This window comes from Oncorhynchus clarkii, chromosome 20, assembly GCF_045791955.1.
Source record: "Oncorhynchus clarkii lewisi isolate Uvic-CL-2024 chromosome 20, UVic_Ocla_1.0, whole genome shotgun sequence".
NCBI classification, from domain to species: Eukaryota; Metazoa; Chordata; class Actinopteri; order Salmoniformes; family Salmonidae; genus Oncorhynchus; species Oncorhynchus clarkii.
The window spans coordinates 70,506,343-70,519,576 of NC_092166.1; the positions used below are offsets into that span (position 1 = coordinate 70,506,343).

Here is a 13,234-nt window from a genome sequence, read left to right on the forward strand (position 1 = left end):
AGTGCTTTACGCACAGAACCTGAAGGATTAGACAAGAAAGATCACTTCTTTCCATCCTTTCATTATTTCTTTGCACGCCTCTCCTTCCCTCCTTCCTCTCCTCCGTCCCACTCTTTTGTTCCACAGAGATTGGCATTCACGTTATCACACCACTGTCCCCTGGAAGGAAGGGAGGGAGGGCCGAGCAGAAGAGGGTGTGTGTAGGGGAGTGTGTGTGTGTGTGTGTGTGTGTGTGAGTGTGTGGTGTTTGATCGTGACACCTCTAGCCTGCTGTTATGAGTTACATTAGGACACGGCTGCAAAGCCACAACATACAGTATACTCTGTACACACAGTGACAGACATATTGATTAATCTGTGGTCAAGTCCAACTTAATGGCTAGTCTGTCTCGGTTCCACATTTGTGTTGTACAGCTGCACTTACATACTCCACTCCCAATTTGTCCCTCACCCCCTCTCTCGCGCACACACTAGGAGTGAATCCAGTTCTCCATCTCAGGCTGGAGCCGCCTGACAGCTCTCCTCCGTCTCATCTCCAAATGTAATCCCCCCCCCCACACTCCTCTCCAAGACTTGTCTCTCCCACCTCCCATTGTTAGGCTCATTAGCATTGCAGGGGTGCTAATCAAGGATATGGATCCAGTAAGGCAGTTAGCTAGCGGTTAGCGTCTCAGAGAGAGAGCCAGTGTGTTGGAGCGGTGCTCGGCGGCTAACTGGCTAGGCTGACGGGCTGTCAGCGTTAATCTGGGGGAGAAGTGTTCATTAAGTCATTACTGCTGACACTGTGATGAGACAGCGTCGCCAGAATGACACGTAGCGCTTTGTCCTCCGCCGCCAACGCCTCCCTGACTGACGGCACCAACAGAGAGAAGAGAAAGAGGAGGGGATGAGATGGAGAGCGAAAAGGAGGGATGAATAGTGGAGGAGAAGGGAAGGGATAAATATGGAGAAGAAAGGGGAAAGCGATAGATGTGGAAAAGATAAAGGGCAGAGACGTGAAGAGAACGGGAACCTTTATTCTGGGGATGGCAAAAAATAAGTAGAAAATCCTTAACTTACGTCTCTAAACTTGGTCTTTGTGCCAAGAAGAGGTCTAGGCTATACTACGCCACAGAGAGACCTTTACAGGTCTAGAAATCCCTCTATAAAGCATTCCTCGCCCTGGGTTTTGTATTGTGAGCCCAGTGAACCCCAGTGATTCAGTGGTGAACGTGGCTCTGCTCTGTGCAGGGAGAAGAGAGATCCCTTGTTTTCACTGCTGCTAATGAACCTGGGGAAATTACCAAGCTAATCTCAGAGCAGGCAGCAATTAAGGCATGAACCTCCACGGTGTGTTTGTGTTGAGCACTGACTGACAGCAAACAAACAGCCCCAGGGGGGCGCTTGCACCACACTGTTGTGTATGTCAAACGTCCATGTGTGTAAAGGTACACCCTTGGTACACCCTCTCCCAGAGCATGTTAGGGGAAAAGGGTGTGTGTGTGAGTGTGTGAGCGAAGGGGGGTTGTTTCGAACAGTGCGCCGCATGGCTGTGGCAAATCCAGCAATTAGTGCTCTGTACATAATTAACATGCAAATGAGCTGATCTACTTAAAAGCTGTTCTCACAAATAGACCTGAACAGGGGCTGAGGGGTGGGGCCATGGGGCCGCGGCTCCCAGAAACACAGGTTTTTCCCTTGGACTGATTTGCATATTACATTTTTAGCGAGAAGGCATCGATAGCCATCTCAGAGAAGCGGAGCGTGAGTCAGAGTTATGTAAATAGGGGTCAGGAGGGGGAGGCTAGGGTTGTTAGGGGTACAGCAGCTGGCCGATCCCCAAACACAAACACACAAAGCCTCGCAATCTACCCCCCCACCTCTGTTAGAAAGACACACAAACACAAAAATGCATGCACAGCCCAGCCCCAGATCCAAATCCTCCCTGACTGAACCAGTTCCCCAGAATGCTCCTTCAAGCATGATCAGGAACTCTGGCTCACATGACCCACCACAGCCAATGACGAACAACAAAGCAGTGAGACACAGGAAGTCCTTTTCCCAGAGAAAATGTTCAGGTACCCTGTTGGGCGTTATCATCTGGGCTCTGTTCCATTCCACCACTTAGAATGAAGGATTACTATGGGACACACACACACACAATGCAAATAGTCTGGGTAGCCGTTTGATTACCTGTTCAGGAGTCTTATGGCTTGGGGGTAAAAGCTGTCGAGAAGCCTTTTGGTCCTAGACTTGGTGCTCCAGTACCGCTTGCTATGCGGTAGCAGAGAGAACAGTCTATGACTGGGGTGGCTGGGGTCTTTGACAATTTTTAGGGCCTTTCTCTGACACTGCCTGGTGTTGAGGTCCTGGATGGCAGGCAGCTTAGCCCCAGTGATCTACTGGGCCGTATGCACTACCCTCTGTAGTGCCTTGCGGTTGGAGGCCGAGCAGTTGCCATACCAGACAGTGATTCTAGCTAATCAAACCTGGGTTCAAATACTACTTCAAAGTAAATATTGAGATGTACCCAAATACAAATAAATACTCCCATGCATTTGAACCCAGGTCCTAGGACTATTTAAAATATTTTCAAATACCATAAAACGTCAAATAAACAGTGTCAAATAGCCGCTTGTCCTTGTGCCTGGCAACAGCACACATATCAGCAAATAAACAGCCGTTTCAAATAAAACACAGGGTCTAAATGAATTGTTACATTAAATAATTCAGCAATGACTCGAAAAAATTGCTATTTTCAGTATTTAAATCGGCAGTAAGAACTACTAGCCAATGGCTGCTAACAGCGGAGAACTGCTAGCTAACTGGCAAGTTCAAACAGTCAACAACTTCAGAGTACAGACACCTAGACAATTGGGAAATCGCCATCTATTCACAAAACTAAGAACTGCCAAAAATGGACAGTCAAAGTGGAGAATAATAATATACAGTAGCAGTCAAAAGTTGACACACCTACTCATTCAACCTACTCTACATTGAAGAATAATAGTGAAGACATCAAAACTATGAAATAACACATATGGAATCATGTCATAACCAAAAAAGTTCAAACAAATCTAAATATATTTTATATTTGAGATTCTTTAAAGTAGCCACCCTTTGCCTTGATGACAGCTTTGCACACTTGGCATTCTCTCAACCAGCTTCGTGAGGTAGTCACCTGGAATGCATTTCAATTAACCTTTTGCGACTAGGGGGCAGTATTTTCATTTTTGGATAAAAAACGTTCCCGTTTTAAAACGGGATATTTTGTCACGACAAGATGCTCGACTATGCATATAATTGACAGCTTTGGATAGAAAACACTGACGTTTCCAAAACTGCAAAGATATTGTCTGTGAGTGCAACAGAACTGATGTTACAGGCGAAACCCAGAAAAATCCAATCAGGAAGTGCCGCATTTTTTTAAAGCGCTTCATGCCAATGACTCCTTATATGGCTGTGAATGGGCTACGAATGAGCTTACTCTTTCTACGTATTCCCCAAGGTGTCTACAGCATTGTGACATCTTTTTACGCATTTATGTTGAAGAATAGCCGTAAGGGACCACATTGAGCAAGTGGTCACATGAAAAAGTGGCTCCCGCAAAAAATCTTGCGTAAAGTACTGAGGTAGCCATTATTCCAATCGCTTCTAATGAGAAACCAATTGTCCCGACGGATATATTATCGAATAGATATGTGAAAAACACCTTGAGGATTGATTCTAAACAACGTTTGCCATGTTTCTGTTGATATTATGAAGCTAATTTGGAAAAAAGTTTGGCGTTGTAGTGACCGCATTTTCCGGTCGATTTCTCAGCCAAACGTGATGAACAAACGGGAGCTATTTCAGCCTACAAAAATTATCTTTTTGGAAAAAAGGAACATTTGCTATTTAACTGGGAGTCTCCTGAGTGAAAACATCCGAAGTTCTTCAAAGGTAAATTATTAAATTTGATTGCTTTTCTTATTTTCGTAAAAATGTTGCCTGCCGCTAGCAGAGCCTAGCATAGCATTATGCCATGATAAACTTACACAAATGCTTGTCTAGCGTTGGCTGTAAAGCATATTTTGAAAATCTGAGATGACAGTGTGATTAACAAAAGGCTAAGCTGTGTCTCAATATATTTCATTTGTGATTTTCATGAATAGGAAGATTTTCTAGGCAGATTTATGTCCGCTGCGTTATGCTAATTAGTTTGAGGCGATGATTACGCTCCCAGATCCAGGTTTGAGAGTCACAAGAAGTTAACAGGTGTGCCTTGTTAAAAGTACATGTGTGGAATTTCTTTCCTTCATAATGTGTTTGAGCCAATCAGTTGTGTTGTGACAAGGTAGGGGTGGTATACAGAATATAGTCCTATTTGGTAAAAGACCATAATATGACAAGAACAGCTCAAATAAGCAAAGAGTAATGACAGTCCATCATGACTTTAAGACAAGATGGTCAGTGCAGTTGCAAAAACCATCAAGCGCTATGATGAAACTGGCTCTCATGAGGACCGCCACAGGAAAGGAAGACCCAGAGTTACTTCTGCTGCAGAGGATAAGTTCATTAGAGTTACCAGCCTCAGATTGCAGCCCAAATAACTGCTTCACAAAGTTCAAGTAACAGACACATGTCAACAACATCAACTGTTCAGAGGAGACTGCGTGAATCAGGCCTTCATGGTCGAATTGCTGCAAAGAAACCACTACTAAAGGACGCCAATAAGAAGAAGAGACTTGCTTGGGCCAAGAAACACGAGCAATGGGCATTAGACCGATGGAAATCTGTCTTTTGGTCTGATTGAGTCCAAATTTGAGTTTTTGGGTTCCAACCATGTCTTTGTTAAACACAGAATAGGTGAACGGATGATCTCCGCATGTGTAGTTCCCACCGGGAAGCATGGAGGTGTGATGGTGCTTTGCTGGTGGCACTGTCAGTGATTTGTTTAGAATTGAAGGCACACTTAACCAGCATTGCTAACACAGCATTCTGCAGCGATATGCCATCTCATCTGGTTTGCACTTAGTGGGACTATATATTTTTTTCAACAGGACAATGACCCAACACACCTCTAGGCTGTGTAAGGGCTATTTGACCAAGAAGGAGAGTGATGGAGTGCTGCATCAGATGACCTGGCCTCCACAAATCACACAACCTCAACCCAATTGAGATGGTTTGGGATGAGTTGGAGTGCAGAGTGAAGGAAAAGCAACCAACAAGTGCTCAGCATGTGGGAATTCCTTCATGACTGTTGGAAAATAATTCCAGGTGAAGCTAGTTGACAGAATACCAAGAGTGTGCAGAGCTGTCATCAAGGCAAAGGGTGGCTACTTTGACTCAAATATAAATCAAAATATATTTTAACACATTTTGTCACTAAATGATTCCATGTGTTATTTCATAGTTTTGATGTCTGCACTACTATTCTACAATGTAAATATACATATATACACACACACACACTGCTCAAAAAAATAAAGGGAACACTTTATTAACAACACAATGTAACTCCAAGTCAATCACACTTCTGTGAAATCAAACTGTCCACTTAGGAAGCAACACTGATTGACAAAAAATGTCACATGCTGTTGGAATAGACAACAGGTGGAAATTATAGGCAATTAGCAAGACACCCCCAATAAAGGAGTGGTTCTGCAGGTAGTGACCAGACCACTTCTCAGTTCCTATGCTTCCTGGCTGATGTTTTGGTCACTTTTGAAAGCTGGCGGTGCTTTCACTCTAGTGCTAGCATGAGACGGAGTCTACAACCCACACAAGTGGCTCAGGTAGTGCAGCTCATCCAGGATGGCACATCAATGCGAGCTGTGGCAAGAAAGTTTGCTGTGTCTGTCAGCGTAGTGTCCAGAGCATGGAGGCGCTACCAGGAGACAGGCCAGTACATCAGGAGACATGGAGGAGGCCGTAGGAGGGCAACAACCCAGCAGCAGGACCGCTACCTCCGCCTTTGTGCAAGGAGGAGCAGCAGGCCACAAATGTGCATGTGTCTGCTCAAACGGTCAGAAACAGACTCCATGAGGGTGGTATGAGGGCCCGACGTCCACAGGTGGGGGTTGTGCTTACAGCCAAACACCGTGCAGGACGTTTGGCATTTGTCAGAGAACACCATGATTGGCAAATTCGCCACTGGCGCACTGTGCTCTTCACAGATGAAAGCAGGTTCACACTGAGCACATGTGACAGACGTGACAGTCTGGAGACGCCGTGGAGAACGTTCTGCTGCCTGCAACATCCTCCAGCATGATCGGTTTGGCGGTGGGTCAGTCATGGTGTGGGGTGGCATTTCATTGGGGGGCCGCACAGCCCTCGATGTCCTCGCCAGAGGTAGCCTGACTGCCATTAGGTACCGAGATGAGATCCTCAGAACCCTTGTGAGACCATATGCTGGTGCGGTTGGCCCTGAGTTCCTCCTAATGCAAGACAATGCTAGACCATGTGGCTGGAGTGTCAGCAGTTCCTGCAAGAGGAAGGCATTGATGCTATGGACTGGCCCGACCGTTCCCCAGACCTGAATCCAATTGAGCACATCTGGGACATCATGTCTCGCTCCATCTACCACAGACTGTCCAGGAGTTGGCGGATGCTTTAGTCCAGGTCTGGGAGGAGATCCCTCAGGAGACCATCCGCCACCTCATCAGGAGCATGCCCAGGCGTTGTAGGGAGGTCATACAGGCACGTGGAGGCCACACACACTACTGAGCCTCATTTTGACTTGTTTTAAGGACATTACATCAAAGTTGGATCAGCCTGTAGTGTGGTTTTCCACTTTAATTTTGAGTGTGACTCCAAATCCAGACCTCCATGGGTTGATAAATTTGATTTCCATTGATAATTTGTGTGATTTTGTTGTCAGCACATTCAACTATGTAAAGAAAAAAGTATTTAATAAGAATATTTCATTCATTCAGATCTAGGATGTGCTATTTTAGTGTTCCCTTTATTTTTATGAGCAGTATATATATATATTTTTTTATATAGAGGCATACTAAGACAAAAATAAAAGTGACAATGTGTAAATAATAACACATTGCATGAAATGAAGAAATTCATTAAAAATGTTGGAAGTGAAAACTGAAAATAAACAATTAACTATGCAAATGAACCAAAGCTGTGTGCATTATGGAAAAAGACACCTGGCTCAAATAGAAGCCTGTCCCTAATAAGCGCCTGTTGTAATCAGTGATTTAAACAAATAAACGCCCAAGTTATTAATTGAAGGACATGTTTTAAGGACATCATTTGAAAATGGCCACATTATTTGAAAATACACTATTAGTTATTATTTACATGTATTTGAACACAGGTCTGATGCTAAAGTCCTATAGAGTACCGGACAGCTGTTAGGACAGGAGGAGGGAGTACTACTCACGTCTCCAGGTGGGCTGAGACCAGGGGGGAGCAGAGGTTGGCGGTGGGCGTGGCCAGGCCCAGGGTGAAGATGGTGTCTTGGAGCCTGCGGACAGCTACCACGTCCCCCTTCATGGCTGCAGCATTGAGGACATGGAAGAGCAGGGTAACTGTGGTGTCCCTCACAACCACCTCCTTCTCCTTCATTTCCTTCAGCATGTCCACCGCCTCTGTGATTTGGGGGGGAGAGATGGAGAAGAGAGAGGGGGGAGAAGAGAGAGGGGTGGGGAGAGATAAAGTCAACATTGGAGCTGGCCAAATGCATGTTGATAAAACTACAATGCCAACATCTGACACAATTACTCAATAAATGTCAGCTAGTATTACAGTCAGTTACTTGTGGTTTAACTGCCATGCCCTAGAGAGACTTAGGGGGCCAGGAACTACAATGGGGTGGTTAAAATAAGTAGTCAGCGCCCAATCTCACTTGATGGGAAGACTCCAAATGAAAGAGGGAGGGAAGGAGGAGACAATGTGAGAGAGAATGAGAGCGAGATGGGGAGAAGGTGATAAAAGGCCCCTTAGATAATTTCATGTGGGGAAAACAAACCGCTATTAAAACAGCATTTTACACCCAGCAGGAATGCAAATCGGCCCGTATAATGCCAATTTCCTGCTAATTGCTACTTGCATTTCTAAACGAGACTACAATTACCGGGCCGCATTTTCCCCGTCCCTGTGCCGAAAGCGATGGGGCTAAATTATAGGTGTGCGGCGAGTGCCCGGCGTGCCCTGGCCCCGGGTCCTACAGAGGTAATAATGGAGGCTTTTCAGCAGGCCGGGCACCCATCTGGCTGACTGGGCCGTGCGGAGTGAACACTCTCCTCTTCTCATCTCTCTCCCCCGGCAGCAGTCAGCTGCTCTGTGGCAGGGCCAGACAATTAAGATGTGTTTACACTGTGTTTAGAGGCGTGCTAATGGGCTGATACCGATAGGGTCTGTTTACACCGGTGATACTAATCATTACAGCCTGGTCAGAGATAGAAAACATCTAGCTCGCCAGTACCCACCCCATGTAAACACACACAAACAAACTAACTTTTATTGGCTTTGGCCCTCAACTACCACGCATATGTGAGTTCTGGCCTCATTTGGGCTCAAACCTCAATTGCTACTCACAGTGTGAGTGCTGTAGCTAGCAGACTCAATAACAGCCAGAATAGAAAGCACCCTGTGTTGACCACTACAGGTGAGTGCAGTCATGTCCCACCATCCCTTCAGTTCTGGCAGTCTAGTTCTCTGGCTAGCTATTATACCTCTTCAACCCGAGTGTTCTCTCAGGGATGAACACTCCAGTGACACGACAGCACACACACACACACTGGTGTGTGCTTTGGCATCCAAATTCCAGTCTGCCTCTCAATCTCTCCCTCCCCCCTCATTTTCATGCGTTGTTATGCAAATGAAGCACAGTCTGTGACTGTCACAGATTTAATGAAGCAAAAAGGGAAATTGGAAAGGGGAAGAGGGGTGGGGGTTCATGTGGGTCACACTGGGTTTCTAAGAGGCAGCTTTTGTTTTGTGTCTGGGGCTCATTCTGTTCTCTCCCCGGGGCGTCAGGACGGGGTGGATATGGATCTGAACAGGGCCCAGTTGGGCCATGTCCCTCTGGGGTTGGGGTGACCCTACATGTACCTGTGGACATCCCCTTCACTGGATCTCTGAATATATTTCTCTGTAGGATGATACTGTGGAGAGGAATCAAAGCCTTGACTAATGACAAAGAAAGCGTTGGATGCTGTTCCCCAGAATGGTTGGGTTTTCTGCCTTCAGGCTACGGCCTCATTGTGATTGAATGGTATTGGATGAAAACCTGCAGACAACTGACGAAGAAAACATGGAAAACCAGCTGTGTGGTTCTATGAAATCGATTGATAAATCAAGTACCAAGTATCAAGGGGTAGGACACCAGCAAACACTGCAGCCCTTGTGAACTAGACTAAGAGGCTAGAGTTTAATTCATTAGCTGTAGGTGTGAACTCACTGGGCCAGGGATATTTTTTATTTTATTTCACCTTTATTTAACCAGGTAGTACAGTTGAGAACAAGTTCTCATTTACAACTGCGACCTGGCCAAGATAAAGCAAAGCAGTGCGACAAAAAAAAAGTTACACATGGGATAAACAAACGTACAGTCAATAACACAAAATAAAAATCTATAGACGTGTGTTCCAATGCAGTAAGATTAGAGAGGTAAGGCAATAAATAGCAGCAAAATAATTACAATTTAGTATTAACACTGGAGCGATAGATGTGCAGACGATGTGCAAGTAGAGATACTGGGGTGCAAAAGAGCAAAAATAAATAACAATATGGGGATGAGGTAGTTGGATGGGCTATTTACAGATGGGCTCTGTACAGGTGTAGTGATCGGTAAGCTGCTCTGACAGCTGATGCTTAAAGTTAGTGAGGGAGATATAAGTCTCCAACTGCAGTGATCTTTGCAATTCGTTCCAGTCATTGGCAGCAGAGAACTGGAAGGAAAGGCAGCCAAAGGAGGAGTTGGCTTTGGGGATGACCAGTGAAATATACCTGCTGGAGTGTGTGCTACGGGTGGGTGTTGCTACAGTGACCAGTGAGCTGAGATAAGGCAGGGCTTTACCTAGCAAAGACTTAGAGGACCTGGAGCCAGTGGGTTTGGCGACGAATATGAAGCGAGGGCCAACCAACGAGAGCATACAGGATGCAGTGGTGGGGAGTATATGGAGCTTTGGTGATAAAACAGATGGCACTGTGATAGACTACATCCAATTTGCAGAGTAGAGTGTTGGAAGTCAAAGTCAAGGATCGGTAGGATAGTCAGTTTTACGAGGGTGTGTTTAGCAGCATGAGTGAAGGAGGCTTTGTTGCGAAATAGGAAGACGATTCTAGATATAATTTTGGATTGGAGATGCTTAATGTGAGTCTGGAAGGAGAGTTTACAGTCTAACCAGACACCTAGGTATTTGTAGTTGTCCACATATTCTAAGTCAGAACCGTCCAGAGTAGTGATGCTAGTTGGGCGGGCGGGTGTGGTCAGCGATCGGTTGAAGAGCATGCATTTAATTTACTTGCATATAAGAGTAGTTGGAGGCCACGGAAGGAGTGTTGTATGGCATTAAAGCTTGTCTGGAGGTTTGTTAACACACAGTGTCCAAAGAAGGGCCAGAAGTATACAGAATGGTGTTGTCTGCGTAGAGGTGGATGAGAGAATCACCAGCAGCAAGAGCGACAATTTATATTTACAGAGAAAAGAATCGGTCCGAGAATTGAACCTTGCGGCAACCCCATAGAGACTGCCAGAGGTCCGGACAACAGGCCATCCGATTTGACACACTGAACTCTATCAGAGAAGTAGTTGGTGAACCAGGCGAGGCAGTCATTTGAGAAACCAAGGCTATTGAGTCTGCCGATAAGAATGCGGTGATTGACAGAGTCGAAAGCCTTGGCCAGGTCGAAGAAGACTGCTGCACAGTACTGTCTTTTAATCGATGGCAGTTATGATATCGTTTAGTACGTTGAGCGTGGCTGAGGTGCACCCATGACCAGCTCGGAAACCAGATTGCATAGCGGAGAAGGTATGGTGGTATTCGAAATGGTCGGTGATCTGTTTGTTAACTTGGCTTTCAAAGACTTTAGAAAGGCAGGGCAGGATGGATATAAGTCTGTAACAGTTTGGGTCTAGAGTGTCTCCCCCTTTGAAGAGGGGGATGACCGCAGCAGCTTTCCAATCTTTAGGTATCTCAGATGATACGAAAGAGGTTGAATAGGCCAGTAATAGGGGTTGCAACAATTTCGGCAGATAATTTTAGAAAGAGGTTCCAGATTGTCTAGCTGATTTGTTGGGGTCCAGATTTTGCACCTCTTTCAGAACCTCAGCTATCTGGATTTGGGTGAAGGAGAAGCGGGGGAGGGACTTGGGCAAGTTGCTGCAGGGGGTGCAGAGCTGTTGGCCGGGGTAGGGAGTAGCCAGGTGGAAAGCATGACCAGCCGTAGAAAAATGCTAATTGAAATTCTCGATTATCATGGATTTATCAGTGGTGATAGTGTTTCCTACCCTCAGTGCACTGGGCAGCTGGGAGGAGGTACTCTTATTCTCCATGGACTTTACAGTGTCACACAACTTTTGGGAATTTGTGCTACAGGATGCAATTTTTTGTTTGAAAAAGCTAGCCTTTGCTTCCCTAACTGACTGTGTATATTGGTTCCTAACTTCCCTGAAAAGTTGCATATCGCAGGGGCTATTCGATGCTAATGCAGTCAAGTCTGGAGTGAACCAAGCGCTATATCTGTATTTAGTTATCCATTTTTTGAACGAGGCATGCTTATTTAAGACTGTGAGGAAAGCACTTTTAAAGAATAACCAGGCATCCTCTACTGACGGGATAAGATCAATATCCTTCCAGGATACCCGGGCCAGGTTGATTAGATAAGGTCTGCTCGCTGAAGTGTTTTAGGGAGGGTTTGACAGTGATGAGGGGTGGTCGTTTGACGGCGGACCCATTACATACGCAAGCAATGAGGCAGTGATCGCTGAGATCCTGGTTGAAGACAGCAGAGGTGTATTTAGAGGGCAGGTTTGTCAGGATGATATCTATGAGGGTGCCCGTGTTTACGGATTTAGGGTTGTACCTGGTTGGTTCCTTGATAATTTGTGTGAGATTGAGGGCATCTAGCTTAGACTGTAGAACGGCCGGGGTGTTAAGCATATCCCAGTTTAAGTCACCTAACAGTACAAATTCTGAAGATTGAAGGGGGGCAATCAATTCACATATGGTGTCCAGGGCACAGCTGGGGGATAAGGGGGGTCTATAACAAGCAGCAACGGTGAGACTTATTTCTGGAAAGGTGGATTTTTAAAAAGTAGAAGCTTTAACTGTTTGGGCACAGACCTGGATAGTATGACAGAACTCTGCAGGCTATCTCTGCAGTAGATTGCGACTCTGCCCCCATTGGCAGTTCTATCTTGGCGGAAAATGTTGTAGTTAAGGATGGAAATTTCAGAATATTTGGTGGGGGTAATCTGGTGGGGGTAATTAGGATCAAACCCAAGTTAATGAGAGAGTGTGTGTGTGTGGGGGGGTTAAGGGGAAAAAAGGTTACCCACTCCCCGACTGTCCATCAGCACGTTACACACACTAGCAGAGTCGTACTGGGGGAAGGAACATGTTAGCTAGCCTGCGAGGGAATGAGCACCCATCAGAGGAGAGACAGCTCATCTCTTCTTCTCTCCTTCCTGACGGCCCCACTAATCACCACGACCAGTGGCTCGGCGCTAACATGACCAAATGGAGGCTAGGCGTCCAAGCAGACGGAGTGGTATGTATATCAGCCAAGCCAGCCAGCCAGCGATCTGAAACTCATCCAGCCACATACTGCCACGGCCAGGTAAACAAATATCACACAGGCCATTAATCCCTCTAATTTCCCTGCCTTGTGTTCCACTAGGCCCCTGCACACCCAGGGCTGTGTTTACCGGGGGACCCCACAGAGGCTTTAGCTATCCCTATGCAGGGGGATGAAGGGAAAGGTGGAGAGGTGAAGGTGGAGGTAAAGGAAGGAAGTAAGGAAAACAACAAAGCCATTAAAAGCGGGGAGCCAGTGAGCAGTCCTGCCACAAGTCATGATCTTCAGTGCGGGCCTAGCTGTCTGTAGCGCGGCCCGGTAGACCGGGGCAGTGAGGTGTGCTAATGTGGATGACAAGCCGCCGCCGCACTCACTGGGGCTAATGGCCAGCTAACCCCCCCCCCCCCTTCCTTCACAGCACCTCTGCTTGAATTCACATGCAAATTTGTGTGTGTGAAATGTTCAAGCACTTTCCTGGACATGATATGCCATTAGTATCAGGACGGATTTCTGT

The 13,234-nt window shown here is 46.1% G+C and overlaps 1 protein-coding gene across 1 annotated transcript in view; it reads right to left on the bottom strand.

Moving 5' to 3' along the window:
* Positions 1–13,234, bottom strand: part of LOC139376846 (leucine-rich pentatricopeptide repeat containing) — a 71,853-nt gene that overhangs the window by 30,147 nt on the left and 28,472 nt on the right. Inside the window, exon 23 of the mRNA XM_071119802.1 lies at positions 7,358–7,565. Within this exon, the coding sequence (XP_070975903.1) occupies positions 7,358–7,565 (208 nt within the window). The remainder of the gene's footprint in view (positions 1–7,357; positions 7,566–13,234) is intronic.